We start from the raw sequence: 15,572 nt of genomic DNA, 5'->3' as shown, positions 1-15,572 counted from the left end.
TTAGCAACGCCCTATCAGCCCCGCCCCTCTCTGTGCCCGCGCTCGCAGGAAGAGAGCGGCCTCCAAGGCGACCAATGAAAGAGAGGAAACAAAAGTACCCGGAGGGAGGTGTTTCAGGATTGGCTGGGACGACTGCCTGTCCGAAAGAACGTGTTTGATTGGAGAATCTGCCGCGTGTAGCAGTAATTGGCAAGACCGTGCACCAATGGGAAGGATCTGAGGCTGGGCTTGCGGTTAAGAGGTGGTCCAAAGTACCCTCACTTGAAAGTCCCGCTTTTTAAGCGCCTTCTTGCTGCAAAAGTCCTGTCCCGACCCCGGTCTAACTACCATTCTTTCTGTTGCAGGAGCAGTGAGGCGGTGGGGGGGCGCGCTCTGCCCTCTCTCTAACGGCTATTCCTCCATCAGTTGGGTCAATCAGTCTGTCCCGACGGTCATCTAACTTCTTTCTTGCTGCAGGAGCAGCTGGTTGCATCAGTTGCCAGGTCTGGGCTCCTGGCCGAGGTAGCGGGATCAAAATGAGCTATTTCGAGCTCCAGCGCGCGGCCCCCGTGGGGCCAGCCTGAACTGTTCATGCTCGCGCCCCCTGGCCGCTGCGCACCAGAGGCTGAGTCAGAGGCACAGAATTAGGCCCGGCCTGCCGGGGGACTGGGCCCAAGGCCTGGCTGAGGATGAGGGTAGGGAGGGCCTGTTCTATGTCCTCCTGACATCCTGGCCGGGCTACCGCATTCTCCAGGAATCTGCTCCTAAGACCTCCATCTGCGTCATCCTCAGAGCTGCCAGGGGGGAGGCAGTGGATTAAAGGGACTGGAAACTCTTCCGTGGGCCTCTTGGGCCCTGGGCCCCAATCACCGCGCTGTGCTCCCCACAACCGCAAGGCTCCGCCTCCTCAGCCTTAGTTTCCCCTTCTGGAAATTGGGGAATCTTCATGACACCTTCTTGACAGCATTTGCCAGGCATCCAGCAGGCGCTTAATAAATGGCCAAGTCATTGTTTGGGTTTCTAAATAAGGCTCTCCTAATGGCCGGGTCTGGCCACGGTCCCAGTGTCCCTGGGCAGCCCTCCGAGGGGCCGGCACAGTGCGCACTATAAATGGGCGGCTGCGCACGCAGGGGCACTGCAACGCGGAGGAGAGGATGGAGATCCCGGTGCCTGTGCAGCCGTCTTGGCTGCGCCGCGCCTCGGCCCCGTTGCCCGGACTTTCGGCGCCCGGACGCCTCTTTGACCAGCGCTTCGGCGAGGGGCTGCTGGAGGCCGAGCTGGCTGCGCTCTGCCCCACCACGCTCGCCCCCTACTACCTGCGCGCGCCCAGCGTGGCGCTGCCTGTCGCCCAGGTGCCAGGCCTGGGGAGGGGCGAACTCGACCACTTCCATTGCCAGGGGTCTGGGGCAGCGTGGGGTGGGAACGTGTGAGAGAATGTTCGTTGGCCTTGGGCGGGGTGGAGAGTCCGCAGCTCCGAAGGGCTTCCGGAGTTCCTGGGAATCTCAGAGGCCCGCTCACTGCAGCGCGTGGGAGGTCCCCGTCGCTCTTAGGTGGGGGGCGGATTGGGGGGCTCTCAGCTCTCCAGAGAATGGAAGGCCTGGGTCACTCTAAGGTGAGTCTTGCTTACTCTGAAGGAGGCTGGTGATCAGCGAAATCTGGGGAAAAGGAGGCGGGCAGACTCCTGAGGGGAAGGAATGTTCTTAGTCTCGGGGAAGAGTTGAGAGACGGTGTGCAGTGGCCTGATACCTCCAGAAGAGGAGGGGAGGGCCCTGCGACTTGAGGAAGGGTTCCTGGCCACTCTGAAGTGGGGGAAGGCTACCAGTAGCTGCCGAGGTCCCGTGATTCGAATGGGAGAGTAAGCTGAGGACCCTGGAGACGGGGGAAGGGGCATCTTGGCGAGTTTGGCGGGGCTCGGGGAGAAGGGACCCGGGGCTCTGAAGAGGGAGCTGGGGAATCAGTGCCCTGGGGGGCACGATGACCTCGGATTCGCTGACACCAAGGGAGGGCAGAGGTTCCTGACCTTGCAGGGGAAGGGAGCCTTATCACTGCGGGGGGAGAGGGCAATCCCAGATATTGCAGGGAGAGGGCGTATCCCAGTTATTCAGGGTGAAGAGGTCCTGGGTGACTCCCAGTAGGAAAGCTGACTGCTCAACTCTGGAGGCCAGAGTGAGCCGCGGCACGGAACCGACGGGGGTGGGGTCTCCCTGCGTGGGTCCCACGAGCCTGGCCCGGCCCAATGACAGTCCCGCCCGCGCCCGCTGCGCGCAGGTGCCGACGGACCCCGGCCACTTCTCGGTGCTGCTAGACGTGAAGCACTTCTCGCCGGAGGAAATTGCTGTCAAGGTGGTGGGCGAGCACGTGGAGGTGCACGCGCGCCACGAGGAGCGCCCGGTGAGCCGCGGCTGGGGGCTGGGCTGGAGCGGGTACGCGCGCCGCCAGGCCGGAGGGGCGGGGCCGCTCAAGCCTCCCTCCCCTCCAGGATGAGCACGGATTCGTCGCGCGCGAGTTCCACCGCCGCTACCGCCTGCCGCCTGGCGTGGATCCGGCTGCCGTGACGTCCGCGCTGTCCCCCGAGGGCGTCCTGTCCATCCAGGCCGCACCAGCGTCCGCCCAGGCCCCATCGCCAGCAGCAGCCAAGTAGGGGGCTGGGCCGCGCCCGCACCCCGGGAACCTCCTCAGGCTCCCTCTGTTAAAGCCGATCTGACTCCGCCCAGCCAGATGTCCCGAGTGCGCCAAGGACTGTCCTCTCACTCACTCCTGGATTCTGCCCTGACCTCCACCCTGGACACTGCCTTGATAACCTAGACCCTTCCACTGACACCCTCGCTCTCACAGCCCCTCCAGCTTTCAAACCCCACACCGACAGCTCCCCGGCTTCCAGACCCTACCAGCACTACCCTAACCCTCAGCCGACAGCCTCAGCCCCACCGACCCACTTTCTTGGCATATAGCCCCACTTAAGACCCCTCCTCTACTTCCTTCTGAGTCCTCTACAAAGACATCGGGGTACTACATTTCCATCCCTTCCCTATTTTGACACCAAATTATGGTGTAGACAGCCCTCCCCCAACCCCAGGCCAGTCAGGCACAATCCCCCCACCCCCCAAACGTCCTGGACTGCACAGACCTCCCACTCCAGACCATCCAGGCCTGGTTCCCAAGACCCGATCTTTCCCCTGCAACCAGACGTCTACAACTGCCCCCTCTGGCCCATTTTCTGCCGTGAAACCCCAGCCAGCCACACCAGACTCTGGAACCCTTTTCCGACCGCCCCAACTCTTGGACACCAGGCCAACCAGAACGCCCAACACCAAACTGTACAGACTCTCCCACCCCAACCTCCCCAGACTCTGCACGGATGTCCTAGGCCCCCTCCCCAACTCTAACCAGACCCCGTCCCCCTAAGTCCCTTTGTCTTGACCCCCAAGCCTTCAACCAGATATCCTCGGCAACCTACCTCCCACCCTCCTCCTCTTCTCCTTCAAGACCCAACTGAGCACCCGCTCTGATTCCCCACAGCCTTTCTCCCTGCTACCACTCCCTTAGTCTTTCCCAGGCTTACTCTCCCAATAAATGTGCTACACCTCTGCCAACTGCTTTGTGTCTGGGCCAGGAAGGAGGGACCGGAGCAGACACCAGTGTGGAGTTGGGGGATGTTTACTGGTGTGGGGGGACCTGGGAACATCACTGTCGTTCATACATCTCTCGTAGGATCTTCATGCTTTCTGAGTAACGAAGCTGGTTCCGATGAGAGGCCTCCTTCCACCTGGGGAGGCAGAGGGAAGACTCAGCAGTTGCAAAAGGCACAAGGAGGGGCAAGCAGGCTGGGGGACGCTCACCTCTGGCGGATGCGTTTCCAGCGCTGCATGTTGCGATAGATGAGAGTGGAGGGTGAGGGCTCGGGCTCAGAGGGCTGCGTGGACAGACAGGCCAGGCTGAGTGGCCATTCCTGAGCCCCACCGCATGTGCCTCATAACCCTGGGCCAGCCTGGCATACTCACCTCATCGTCAGGAGTGCCCTGCATCTCAGGCTGCAGTGGAGACGGGATGCGGGATCTGCAGGCATCTCCGGGTGGCCCCGGGGGTGTGGGTGGAGGCAGCTTGTACACATCACGACTCTTGCTGTTGGTTACCTCTGAGCCCTGGACACAAGGGCCCCATGCCAGGCCCAAGAGAGTCAAAGCAGAGGGGCTGGGAATCCACATTCATCCCTCCTGCCTTTCCCAGCAACAAATGGCATGAGGGGCTTGCTAAGGGACTCAGACAGGAGGCATGTCTGAAGGGCAGACACCTCAACCAGCCAGGGGGTCAAGTCTGCCTTCCCCAGGGACCCCTGTCTTCTCCTATCCAGCCCAGAGACTCCATCTACACCTGTCAGCCCAGGGAGTCATGTCTGCCTGCCTCAGGGAATCCTGTCTAGGGGGTCACATCTGTGCCACCTAGGAAGCTCTGTCCATTTCTGACAGTGTGAAGGGTCCTATATGTCTGTCCTGGGGACCCTTGTCTACCCTCCTGGGCCAGATGGCTTATAGACCCCCATCCGTTCCTGCCCAGCCCATCTGCTCAAGGCCTGGTGGCCACTTCTATCTGTACTAAGGACCTTGTCTAGCCCCTCAGCTGTTGGGAAACCCTGATCTTGGAGGTCCACATCTAACTGCCCAGGGTAACCCTGTTCCCTGTCTCCCAGGCCAGGTGGTTATGTATGTCTTCCCTAGGGACCTCGATCCACACCCCAACCTAAGGGTGCACATCTGTGTGCCCCGCCTGATCCAGGATTCATGTGAAGGACCTGTGTCTGTCTACCCCACTAGCTTAGGGGCAGGATCCTTTGAGCCTATCCACCCACTGCCCTGGCGCCAGGCTGCTGGGCTAGGGCCCACTACCCATCCCACCTCCTCATCCTCAGGCAGTGGCGGCAGGGGTGAGCTGGGAGAGCATTCGCGCTCGCGCACAGAGGGGCTGTTTCGCATCCAGGCGCGGCAGATTGGGTACAGTGGCGTGTTCTCGCTGAACTGGGCCAAGTCTACGCTCCGGTCGAACAGCTTGATCACATATGTGTCTGGGAAGGTGGGGACGGGAGTTGTGTGAGCATCCTCACATAGCCCCTTGGCTCCTTGCCGACCCTCTAGGGCCACTGTCTACTCACTGGATCGCTGTGGCCCTCCCTCAGCCAGCCCGTCATCCATCTCCCTCCTCTTCTTCCTCCGCTGGTGGGGGAAGCGGGCAGATGGCCTGTGTAGGGAGAGGGAGTGTCAGGACTGGGGTAGGAGCTGGGAGCCTCTAGTCAGCTGGCTGGGACCCTGCCACCTTACCTTTTGCCAGTGGCTGCGATGGAGCAGTCCCTGTGGGGAAAGACAGTTGACCCTCAGACAAACGCCTGTGCAAAACCCTGCAAAGGGCACCCTGGGGATACTAGTATCAAACCTGAGATGCTCACATGAACCCCACTTGCCTCTTGTGCCTTTCGTCCCACCCATACCCGTGGGGGTCCAGGTGGCAACTACGAGGGGACCTAAGCTTCTCCTGCCACAGGGTCTTTGTACAGGTGGAGTGGTCAGGGCCACGATGGAGGTAGCGCTGGGCTGAGCGGTCAGGGCTTGGATAAGGGAAGAAGTTACCAACCACGAACCCTCAGCTCCAAATCCAATCAGAAAAACTCACTTATTGTGGGTGTCTGAGGGTGTTTTCCCAGCTTCCTCATCCAGACGCTCCCTAAAGGCAGAAGAGATCTCTCAGCTCAGGGTTCCAGGGCCCCAGAGAAGGAAGGCATCGAGCAGCCTCCCCATTAAGCACCTTCCTCCCCAAGTCAGCCTCTGGGGTCCCACCCAATCCACCCAGAATCAGAGGGCCCAACCTGCCAGGGTGCCCGGCCCTGTGACCCCACGCTGGCCTACCTGTCCATGTGACTCTTCTCCAGCAGACACTGCAAGACAGCATCCAGTTGGTTCCGGGCTTTGGCCATCTCCAGCTCTGGGGCAAGAGGGGACCCAGCAGGAGTCAGCTCCCAGGCCCCAGCTAGGTGGGCAGCTGACTGGGCCAGGGAAGGGCATGCGTGTTCTCTGCCCCAGCCAATCTCAGAGCCAGGCTCAGGCAGCCTGAAAGGGTGCAACAGGCAGAGATGGCTGGAGTGATGCCAAGAGCTCTGAGTTCCAGAGCTGTCCCACATGATCGCTCTGTGACAGGAGGTAAGGCCAATCACCTTACCTTATGAGCCTTTTGGGTTTTAAAAAAAATGTGTTTTAATATGACATAAATTTATTACAAAAAAATTGTATAGAGATGGAGTCTTAATGATATTAACCAGGCTGGTCTTGAACTCCTAGATTCAGGTGAGCCATCTCGGCTTCCCAAAGTGCTGGGATTACAGGTATGGGCCACTGTCCCTGTCCCAGTGGCAAGGTTTAAATATGCTATGTATTACACATAATAACCCACTGAATTATCACAATAACCCTTAGAGGTAGATGCGATTTCTTTTTTTCTTGAAAAAGGATATCATGATGTTGTCCAGACTGGTTTTGAACTCCTGGGCTCAAGTGGTCCTGCTGTCTCAGCCTCCTAAGCTGCTGGGGCTATAAGCACGTGCCATAGAGCCCAGCTCAGATAGATATGATTTTTATTCCTATTTTAAAGATGATGAAACTGAGCCACAGAGATGTTAGGCCACGTGCTCAAAGGCACACAGCAAAGAAATTGCAGAGCTGATGATTTGAACCCAGGCTGTCTGGTTCCAAAGCTGAAGTTATGAGACAGAGGCTCAACCTGAGTGCAGAATCTGGTTGAGGCAGTGGTATAATTTTATTTTAATTAATTAATGTATTTCTGTTCTGTGAGACAGAGTCTTGCTCTGTCACCCAGGCTGGAATGCAGTGGCATAATCTTGGCTCACTGCAACCTCCACCTCCCAGGTTCAAGCGATTCTCCTGCCTCAGCCTCCCAAATATCTGGGATTACAGATGCCCGCCACCACGCCTGGCTAATTTTTGTATTTTTAGTAGAGATGGGGTCTTACCACGTTGACCAGGCTGGTCTCAAACTCCTGACCTCAGTGATCCGCTGGCCTCAGGCTCCCAAAGTGCTGGGATTACAGGCGTGAGCCACTGCGCCTGGCCAACAGTGGTATAATTTTAAATCTGAATTCAATCTGAATAAGCCGACATTTAAAAATTGGGAGATTTCTTTATTTTCTTTTTTGTGAGACGGAGTCTTGCTCTGTCACCCAGGCTGGAGTGCAGTGGCGCGATCTCGGCTCACTGCAACCTCTGCCTCCTGAGTACAAGTGATTCTCCTGCCTCAGCCTCCCAAAGAGCTGGGACTACAGGCGCATGCCACCATGCCCAACTAATTTTTGTATTTTTAGTACAGACAGGGTTTCACCATATTGACCAGGCTGATCTCAAACTCCTGACCTCATGATCCACCTGCCTCAGCCTCCCAAAGTGCTGGGATTACAGGCATGAGCCACCGCGCCCAGCCAAAATTGGGAGATTTCACCTAAAACATCCTGTTTGGGCTTTTTTTTTCCCCTCAGGAAATGAGATCTAGGCCCACCTTCCTGCCCAGTTAGCCGGTGGCTGCCTCCCGTCATCACAGAACTTGAGAAAGTGATGATGTTACGCTGTCCTCCTACCTTTGAGAGGTGTTTGCTCTGCCTTTCTGACTGGTGGGAGCTCTGGCTCTAGTGCTCAGAGCCTGGAGGGGACACCTGGGAACTTGCCTGACCAGTCCAGGGACTTCCTGAGAAGCCCAGGAGACACAGGGATTCAAACAGCTCAGAGCAGAGACAGAGTGAGAGTGGGGAATGGGGTAGTTGAGATTGCAGCAAAGCCTTGGGCGGATGCAGAGGGTACGGATCACGTCCACAGCTCTCCTCAGGCCCAGCTTCTCTCCTGAACCCCCGACTTGGGCCTGAAGCCTCCCTCTCAAGGGCCGCCTCACTGTCCCTAAGTCCCTCCCTGTACCTCACCATGGATACCCCTCTCCCTCCCCTACCCAGCCCACCGACCCCATGGCCTGTCCACTAGGCCTCCCGAGTGTCTCTCCCATCCACCTCCTCCCTACTCTACCCAACCTGGTCCTGTCCTTTGCTCCCCCTGGGCTCCCTGCCTCAGTGTCCCCTTCTGATACACCCTCCACAAGGCAGCCAGGGGAATCTTCCTGAAAAATAACAAATCTGACCCTGATCTTCCCCTGCTTGGAAACTTCCATGACTCCACAGCACCCAGGGGTGGAGTCTGCACTCCTCAGCTTGGTACTCACAGGTGTACACCTTCCCTCATCATCATTTGTGGTCAGACCCACTTCTCTATTCTTTTCTTTCTTTCTTTTTTTTTTTTTGAGACAGGGTCTCAATCTATCAGCCAGGTTGGAGTGCAGTGGTGTGATCTCAGCTCACTGCAACCTCCGCCTCCCGGGCTCCAGCGATCCTCCTGCCTCAGCCTCCTGAGTAGCTGGGACTAGAGGCTTGTGCCACCACACCTGGCTAATTTTTCTTTTTTTTTTATAGGGACAGCATTTCGCCATGTTGCCCAGGCTGGTCTCAAACTCCTGACCTCAAGTGATCTGCCAGCCTTGGCCTCCCAAAGTGTTGGGATTACAGGTGTGAGCCACCGCACCCAGCCTCCCACTTTGTTTTAATAACACTTTTGCCATGGGACATCCTACATCGTTTTACTATTATCTTTCTGTCTAAATTCTGCACCCCTCCTACTGCCCTTACCATGCCAGGCCTGGGATCTGGTCAGCTCTGCCCCAACCCAAAATTATCTCCTCTTTCTAAGCCTCAGTTTCCCCATTGACCACAGTTCCTATTTTCCAGGATTACTGGAATATAGTGACTGTGAGAATTAAGAGTGCCTGTACTTCAGGCGCACAGCAAGATGTGTGACTCTGATCACTGCTGGAAATGGGGAAACTGGGGGGGAGCCAAGAAAACAGAACTTCTCGGCCGGGCGCGGGGACTCACGCCTGTAATCTCAGCACTTTGGGAGGCTAAGGCGGGAGGATCACTTGAGGCCAGGAGTTCGAGACCAGCCTGGGCAATATAGCAATACTCCGTCTCTATTTAAATATTTTAAAAATTTAAATTAAAAAAAAAGAGGAAAGAAAAGGGCCCTTCTCAGAGTTACCGGCTCAGGATTCCCCATGTCTTACCACGCACGTCATTGCCTGAGCCACCACCATTCAATCTCAAAGCGACTTCAAGCGCAGACCGGGAGGGTGTGAAGGTGGCAGGCAACGGTCGCTACCTGATACAGCGATTGTCAGGTGGGCTGCAGGGAAAAGTCGTGCAGTCTCCTTTCCGCGATACTCCCTTCTACCGGGACTCCACACCCTGTTAACCCGATGGTCCCAACAGGCCCCCGACGTCAGGGTCCTCACCTGATTTCTCCACTTTCACCTTCACGGGGAACATGGTTTGGGTCCGGGATCTCGCTAGCTGGGTCAGAGGAGCCCCAAAGGGCCTAGGGTCACAAATCAAGGCGGGAGGCGGGCGGGGACAGTTCAAAGGTGAGTTTCGTGGGCCACGGGTCCTCCGCCTTTGGTTGTGTCCAGCCTGGACCGTGGCCACCACCCTTCTGTGGGCGGGCCCCTTCGGCAGTAGCTTGTTTCTATTAGTTAATACAGCCGTCAATCTGGCATCCTGACCAATTGAGAGCTGCCTCCGTAGTCTCCCAGCTTTAGGTCCCACCCTCCTGGGGCTTTGCTTCCGGAAACAAACCACCGACCACCCAGCTTCCTGGGAGATGTAGTTCCAGCTTCCCAGACTCACCCTGAGTAACAGCGCCTGCGCCGCGCGGGGCACGGTGGGAAACAAAGGATTAGGGCATCGCGAGGCTTGCCGGGACTTGTAGTGTTAGAAGGGTTGAGCAACACCAATTTAGCTCTTTACCGGATTTAACCAACCGTTGAGGTCCCTTCATCCCTAAGAGAAAGACTAATGTAAAATAACGTTGGGTTCCCTCTCGGTGAGCACTCGCTAGGTGCCAGGTACCTGTGAATCTCTTTGCAGGTACAACTTCATTCATTTTGCAAATATTTATTACTGTGTCGGGCACTCTTCTAGGCATTGGAGACACCTCGAGGAGCAGAACAGACAAAAATCCCTGCGATAATGGAGCTTATCTTTTAAACGATGGAAGATAAACAGTAAACAAGTAAATTTTAAGTGAAATGTAATAGGAGAAAGAATATAGTCTGGGCGGGGCACGGTGGCTCACGCCTGTAAATCCTAGCTCTTTGGGAGGCCTAGGCATGCAGATCACCTGCGACCAGGAGTTCGAGACCAGCCTGGCCAACATGGTGAAACCCCGTCTCAACTAAAAATACAAAAATTAGCCGGGCATGGTGGCATGCGCCTGTAATCCCAGCTACTCAAGAGGATGAGGCAGGAGAATCGCTTGAACCCGGGCAGCGGAGGTTGCAGTGGGCCGAGATCGCACCTCTGCACTCCAGCCTGGGTGACAGAGCAAGACTCCATCTAGAAAAACAAAGACAACAACAAACCCCCTTCCCCCCCAAAAAAACCCACAAAAAAAGTGTAGCCTGAAAGGGACATAGGAATATCAAGGTGGTGATTGAATTTTAAATAAGATGGATGGTCAAGGAAGGATTCTCTGAGAAAGCTCTTGACTATTTTTACTTTTGCAGACAACACTTCCTTCAGAAAACGGGAAACTTCCATTTATCACACATCTTGGTCCAGATAAATCCTAGGAAGTAGCATCGTGATCTACACTTCTGATGAGAATACTGCAGCCCACAGTAGGAAAGTTATGTTTTTGAATTCACGACTACCAGTACAGGATAACAGCCCCTAGAAATGGAAGCACTAGGCCGGTCGTACCACTGCACTCCAGTCTGGGCGACAGAGCAAGACTCTGTCTCAAAAAAAAAAAAAAAAAAAAAAAAAGAAATGGAAGCACTATTCCTTTCTTAGTTTCTCATCTAACAGTCTCCTGAGCAGGAAAGTTCCTAGTTCAAAAGATTATGAGTAGTATTCACTGTAAAAAATGTACATCATGTCTAAATACTAAGCCTCGTACAAAGCGCTCAACAGATGTTTTTAAATATTAATAATCATTTATGCCTCAACCTCTAAAAGATCCCAGGAAGTCAGCATCGAAAGTTAGGGTCCTTTATTAGGGGATGTCGGCAGAGAACGTGGGACATGAAAACAAGTCTTAGGAGTTTGAGAAGAGGCTCCCAGGACAGGCTCCTCTGCTCTAAGGAGCCTGTCCTGGGAGAATGAGCAGGGCCCCAGTCTGTGCAGAAGTTGTCAGGGGGTGCCCAGGGGTATGGTGAAGGAGAGGTAGTCCCCAAGGGCACCCCAGCGGGGCCGGTAGATCTGGAAGATGGTGATCCAGGAGGTGAGCACTATCACCCAGAAGAGGAAGCCCACAGCTGAGCGCCAGACATCTGTCACGGGAAACAGAAGCTGGAAGGGTTGGCCTCCGGCTGCTCTCTGGACTTCCCTAGACCAGCCTTCCCTTCTCACCCAGAGTCCCAACATTTTGGATCCTCCATTGTTCCTTCCCACCAAGACTCCCCGCTTCCCCCTCTCCCCTGCCACTGGCCTCCCTCCTCTGTGCTCTAGACTCACAGCCTTTGATTTGGCTCTGTTCTGTGTAGGCTGGGACAAGGAAGGCCTCTCGGAAGAACCAGAAGATGTTGACCAACCAGAGAAAAGGCAGGAAAGCAAACCCCCCTAGGGAGAAAGAAAAAAAAAAAACAAACCCCAAAACCTCATAAGGCAATGAAGATCTTCTCCAACTCCCACCCAGAAGATCTATTTGGAAGAAACTCTCCCACACCCAAGTTCAAATGGAGATTTCTGCTGTCAGGGACTCAGGAATCTGGCTCCTCTTTGGGATCCAGGAATCTGATTCCTCAACCATCTCTTTCGCAGGACCCAAGAGTCCAGGCCCTCAATCCCCCTCCTCTCTTGGATCCAGAAATTGAGGCCCCAGCTTCCTCATTCCTCAGGACCCAGGCCCTCCCCGCTCAAATCCAGGAGTCGGCGTTCGCAGGTGCTTCATCTCTTAGACTTACGAATCCAGGCCCCGAGGCCCTCTTCCCTCGGGTGCTCTAGTCCAGTCCCCTCTCTTCTCCGGGGACCCCAGCGATCTGCCTTACCCAGGTAGTACTTCCGGCACAGGTTCAACTTCTCCTCATTGGACACTCGCTCCAGGTTCATAGCTGCGCTGGGGCCGGGTCGTCCCAAGGGTCTGCGGGGCAAGACCCAAGCCTTGACCCTAAGTAACAGATGCAAGGATCACGAACAACCACGCCCCTATTACAACAAATCAGAGATAAACGTAAAGGTGGGTTTGCTGAAAGCAGGGCATCCCCGCCCCCACTAGTAAGCTGGCTGGATTAAAGAGCTCTTTATATTTACTAGGGTAGGCGAAACGATCCCCAACTCACCAGGAGAGCTCACTTCCTCCGGCTGGGATGCCTTAGCCACTTTCAGTTATGGACGTTTGCGCGAGATACCCCAGGTTTCCCTGGAGATTGTAGTCTTCTTTGGGCGAGGCAACACTGCACGCATGCGCTGTTAAAAAAAAAAAAAAACACTGCCGGGGAGTCTACCGGGAGGGCGCGCGCCTGGAGACGGCAACGAACTACACTTCCCAGCGCTCCTAAGAAACGGAAGTGACGTAGCGCAGCCAGACCTGGAGGCCTTGGGTAAAAATGGCTGAATATTTAGCTTCGATATTCGGGACTGAGAAGGACAAGTGAGAACGGGCGCTGGGAGTGGACTCCCGGGGGGTCGGGGCCGGGGTACTGGGGTCCTGGGTGGTGGGGCGGTGTTTCTGGGGTGCCCCGCTTCCCCGGCCCTCGGTTCACTTTTGTCTTTGCACCTCTTCCAGGGTTAACTGCTCTTTTTACTTTAAGATCGGGGCCTGCCGGCACGGGGACCGGTGCTCCCGGCTTCACAACAAGCCGACATTCAGCCAGGTGAGACCCGGCACGGAGCCTTGGGAGTTAACGCCTCCCTGGCCCTTCCCCTTTTGGGGCCGTCGTCACCATGTCCCGCCTATTCCGGGTTCCTGAGGCCCTCCCCACCGCCCGGCTTTTTTTCTGATTGGACCTTTCTGCAGGCTCCTCCCACCAGTCTTCCTGCCCTTCTTCCGGGAACTTGGTCGCGCCCCGATGCGTACACCCTACACACGGCGGCTGTTCATCTTTGCCAGTCCCCTCCATCCCGCTCTTCATCCTTGCCAGTCCCCTCCATCCCGTTTCTGGTTTCTTAGGGGCAAAGGATCGCCGATGCATTCATGATGCTTAGGCTGGGGTGCAAGGTTCCACCCCCAACCTTCATGCCTCACTCTCTTTGCATGCAGCCCTGCCCTCTGAGCTCAGGCCCCGCCCCTTTTAAATTCTGTGCAGACCATAGTGCTGCTCAACCTGTACCGGAATCCACAGAACACAGCCCAAACTGCAGACGGATCACACTGTGAGTAAGGGACCAGGCCTGGGGGCAAGGTGAACAGCCCCCAGTAGGCTACGCTCTGATTCCACCCTGCCCCCTCCCCTAGGTCATGTGAGCGACGTGGAGGTGCAGGAGCACTATGATAGCTTCTTCGAGGCGAGGGTTGGCAGGGGTAGGTTGGGTTTCTTGTGGGAGCTCAGCTGAGTTCCTCCCCGTCTTCCACAGGAGGTGTTCACAGAACTGCAGGAGAAGTATGGGGAGATTGAAGAGATGAATGTGTGTGACAACCTTGGGGACCACCTCGTGGGCAACGTCTATGTCAAGGTGCTTGCTGTCCCCTACTTAGGGCCCAGAAGTGGAGGCGTTTCAATGTCTGATGGTGGCCACTGTAGGCTCTCAGCTTGAAGTTCATCACTAAATCCAGTCCAGCCCCAGAGCGGCTAATGAGTCCCCTGAAGATCTCTGAGTTCTCCTGCTGACCCTGACTGACGTTTCCTGCAGTTCCGGAGGGAGGAGGATGCAGAGCAGGCCGTGGCTGAACTCAATAACCGCTGGTTCAACGGGCAGGCTGTGCACGCTGAGCTGTCTCCTGTCACTGACTTCCGGGAGTCATGCTGTCGCCAGTATGAGATGGGGTATGGTAGTTCAAAGGTGGGATGGGCACTTGGAATCCCAGACTTTGAATGCGTGGTAGGGGCTGTCAGTGACAATGTCCTCCTCCATCTCTCTACCCTCTATGCAGGGAATGTACCCGAGGTGGCTTCTGCAACTTCATGCATCTGCGACCCATTTCCCAGAACCTCCGGAGGCAGCTCTATGGGTGGGGACCCAGGCGCAGGTACCTCAGGACCAACCTGCTATGTCTCCTCATGTCCTAAGGTCCCTATATCCTCAGATGAACCTGACCCTAAGCCCTAGTAACAACGTTCCCAAGACTTTTTTTTTTTTTTTTTTTTGAGATGGAGCCTCACTCTGTTGCCCAGGCTGGAGTGCAGTGGCACCATCTTGGTTCACTGCAACCTCCGCCTCCCGGGGTCAAGCAATTCTCTGCCTCAGCCTCCCAAGTAGCTGGGAATACAGGCACCTGCCGCCATGCCCGGCTAATTTTTGTATTTTTAGTAGAGATGGGGTTTCACCATCTTGGCCAGGCTGGTCTGAACTCATAACCTCGTGATCCACCTGCCTCACCCTCCCAAAGTGCTGGGATTACAGGCGTGAGCGACCACTCCCGGCTGACTCTTTTTTTTTTTTAGGCAGAGTTTTGCTCTTCTTCCCCAGGCTGGAGTGCAAAGGCACGGTCTTGGCTCACTGCAACCTCTGCCTCCTAGGTTCAAGCAATTCTCCTTTCTCAGCCTTCCAAGTAACTGGGATTACAGGCACCTGCCACCACGCCTGGCTAATTTTTGTATCTTTAGTAGAGATGGGTTTCACCATGTTGGCCAGGCTGGTCTCGAACTCCGGACCTCAGGTAATCCACCCATCTCAGCCTCCCAAAGTGGGATTACAGGTGTGAACCACCGTGCCCGGTCATTCCCAAGACTCTTATACCCTGAGAGTAGTTCTGAGCCCCATCTGGAGACCAGTACCTAAGTCCCAATCCCCAAACCAGCCTGAACCCCTAATCCACGACCAGCCTGGATTGCCACCCCTGATATTGGCCACTGAGTACCCCGATACTGGCCACTGAGTACCTCTGATACTGGCCACTGAGGTCATGTCTTAGAACTCTAGTTATTTCAGCACCCTCCTGCCTCATCCCAGAGCAGAGAGGCAGGCCTGCAGGATCTCTGCACCACTCCTCAGGGTTCTAACCTAACTCTCAACACTCCTATTCCCAGGTCGCCCCCGAAGTTCCATACTGGCCACCGTCCCCGAGAGAGGAACCGTCGGCGTTCCTCTGATCACCAGCATGGCCGCTTCTGAGGCCCTGGCCCCCTTACCCTTCACCCCTGACAGGGACAGATGTTCCTGGCAGGACCTCTCCTCAAAGCCCCCTTCACTCTCCTGCCCCATCCTTCCCAGGCTCCTGGGCTCCGTAATGTAATCTGTTCAGCATGGAGACCTTCTTCTACTGCCCCTGTCTTAATAAAGCTGCGTGTTTCGCTTCGGCATCAACTTGTTTTTGCTGTGGTTTGGCATTTCCCTCCACCCACACATG

At 55.8% G+C, this 15,572-nt stretch overlaps 4 protein-coding genes across 14 annotated transcripts; 2 read left to right on the top strand and 2 right to left on the bottom strand.

The window, feature by feature from the left end:
- Positions 1 to 114: 114 nt before the first annotated feature.
- On the top strand, positions 115 to 2,765 carry HSPB6 (heat shock protein family B (small) member 6). Its single transcript, XM_032170570.2, has 4 exons — positions 115 to 241; positions 345 to 1,331; positions 2,248 to 2,370; positions 2,459 to 2,765. Exons 2-4 carry the CDS (start codon positions 1,134 to 1,136, stop codon positions 2,618 to 2,620), a joined length of 483 nt encoding a protein of 160 aa, XP_032026461.1. The 5' UTR covers positions 115 to 241; positions 345 to 1,133; the 3' UTR covers positions 2,621 to 2,765.
- An 855-nt stretch (positions 2,766 to 3,620) lies between these two features.
- Positions 3,621 to 9,932, bottom strand: LIN37 (lin-37 DREAM MuvB core complex component). Of its 3 annotated transcripts, XM_032170569.2 has the most exons (10): positions 9,361 to 9,715; positions 9,133 to 9,251; positions 5,874 to 5,949; positions 5,641 to 5,691; positions 5,292 to 5,321; positions 5,126 to 5,211; positions 4,872 to 5,038; positions 3,981 to 4,121; positions 3,819 to 3,892; positions 3,621 to 3,745 (listed from the first exon to the last, which is right to left on the bottom strand). In XM_032170569.2, exons 3-10 carry the CDS (start codon positions 5,939 to 5,941, stop codon positions 3,664 to 3,666), a joined length of 699 nt encoding a protein of 232 aa, XP_032026460.1. In that variant the 5' UTR covers positions 5,942 to 5,949; positions 9,133 to 9,251; positions 9,361 to 9,715; the 3' UTR covers positions 3,621 to 3,663. The 3 variants fall into 3 exon arrangements, with proteins under 3 accessions (XP_032026460.1, XP_058281364.1, XP_032026459.1); XM_058425381.1 differs by lacking the exons at positions 9,133 to 9,251; positions 9,361 to 9,715 and adding an exon at positions 9,752 to 9,932; XM_032170568.2 differs by lacking the exon at positions 9,133 to 9,251 and having other exon boundaries at positions 9,361 to 9,713.
- Positions 9,933 to 10,563: 631 nt separating this feature from the next.
- PSENEN (presenilin enhancer, gamma-secretase subunit) lies at positions 10,564 to 12,958 on the bottom strand. 2 transcript variants are annotated; one of them, XM_032170567.2, is made up of 5 exons: positions 12,829 to 12,958; positions 12,406 to 12,532; positions 12,115 to 12,233; positions 11,582 to 11,686; positions 10,564 to 11,397 (listed from the first exon to the last, which is right to left on the bottom strand). In XM_032170567.2, exons 3-5 carry the CDS (start codon positions 12,173 to 12,175, stop codon positions 11,258 to 11,260), a joined length of 306 nt encoding a protein of 101 aa, XP_032026458.1. In that variant the 5' UTR covers positions 12,176 to 12,233; positions 12,406 to 12,532; positions 12,829 to 12,958; the 3' UTR covers positions 10,564 to 11,257. The 2 variants fall into 2 exon arrangements, with proteins under 2 accessions (XP_032026458.1, XP_032026455.1); XM_032170564.2 differs by having other exon boundaries at positions 10,569 to 11,397; positions 12,115 to 12,271.
- Positions 12,589 to 15,529, top strand: U2AF1L4 (U2 small nuclear RNA auxiliary factor 1 like 4). Of its 8 annotated transcripts, none has more exons than XM_058425375.1 (7): positions 12,589 to 12,716; positions 12,852 to 12,939; positions 13,640 to 13,738; positions 13,916 to 14,049; positions 14,157 to 14,252; positions 14,668 to 14,882; positions 15,253 to 15,522. In XM_058425375.1, exons 1-7 carry the CDS (start codon positions 12,673 to 12,675, stop codon positions 15,456 to 15,458), a joined length of 882 nt encoding a protein of 293 aa, XP_058281358.1. In that variant the 5' UTR covers positions 12,589 to 12,672; the 3' UTR covers positions 15,459 to 15,522. The 8 variants fall into 8 exon arrangements, with proteins under 8 accessions (XP_058281358.1, XP_032026454.1, XP_058281359.1 ...); XM_058425376.1 differs by having other exon boundaries at positions 12,590 to 12,716; positions 14,743 to 14,882; XM_058425377.1 differs by having other exon boundaries at positions 12,627 to 12,716; positions 12,877 to 12,939.
- Positions 15,530 to 15,572: the final 43 nt, after the last annotated feature.

The sequence above is a fragment of the Hylobates moloch genome, unplaced genomic scaffold (genome assembly GCF_009828535.3).
Source record: "Hylobates moloch isolate HMO894 unplaced genomic scaffold, HMol_V3 SCAFFOLD_12, whole genome shotgun sequence".
Taxonomy (NCBI): Eukaryota; Metazoa; Chordata; class Mammalia; order Primates; family Hylobatidae; genus Hylobates; species Hylobates moloch.
The sequence above is the reverse complement of the archived record's forward strand: the minus strand, read 5'-3'. Positions and strand labels throughout refer to the sequence as shown.

Bases quoted from the DNA above. Each gene is read 5' to 3' on its own strand.
- HSPB6 (XM_032170570.2), top strand. From the start codon at position 1,134: ATGGAGATCCCGGTGCCTGTGCAGCCGTCTTGGCTGCGCCGCGCCTCG. The intron at 1,332-2,247 runs GTGCCAGGCCTG...CGCTGCGCGCAG, and splicing joins TGGCGCTGCCTGTCGCCCAG to GTGCCGACGGACCCCGGCCA. The intron at 2,371-2,458 runs GTGAGCCGCGGC...CCTCCCCTCCAG, and splicing joins CGCGCCACGAGGAGCGCCCG to GATGAGCACGGATTCGTCGC.
- LIN37 (XM_032170568.2), bottom strand. From the start codon at position 9,394: ATGTTCCCCGTGAAGGTGAAAGTGGAGAAATCAG. The intron at 5,692-5,873 runs GTAGGCCAGCGT...TTCTGCCTTTAG, and splicing joins GAGAAGAGTCACATGGACAG to GGAGCGTCTGGATGAGGAAG. The intron at 5,322-5,640 runs GTGAGTTTTTCT...CTTTCCCCACAG, and splicing joins CCCTCAGACACCCACAATAA to GGACTGCTCCATCGCAGCCA.
- PSENEN (XM_032170567.2), bottom strand. From the start codon at position 12,175: ATGAACCTGGAGCGAGTGTCCAATGAGGAGAAGTTGAACCTGTGCCGG. The intron at 11,687-12,114 runs GTAAGGCAGATC...CTTTCTCCCTAG, and splicing joins GTGCCGGAAGTACTACCTGG to GGGGGTTTGCTTTCCTGCCT. The intron at 11,398-11,581 runs GTGAGTCTAGAG...TTCCCGTGACAG, and splicing joins ACAGAGCCAAATCAAAGGCT to ATGTCTGGCGCTCAGCTGTG.
- U2AF1L4 (XM_058425375.1), top strand. From the start codon at position 12,673: ATGGCTGAATATTTAGCTTCGATATTCGGGACTGAGAAGGACAA. The intron at 12,940-13,639 runs GTGAGACCCGGC...CGTCTTCCACAG, and splicing joins ACAAGCCGACATTCAGCCAG to GAGGTGTTCACAGAACTGCA. The intron at 14,883-15,252 runs GTAATCCACCCA...TCCTATTCCCAG, and splicing joins TCTCGAACTCCGGACCTCAG to GTCGCCCCCGAAGTTCCATA.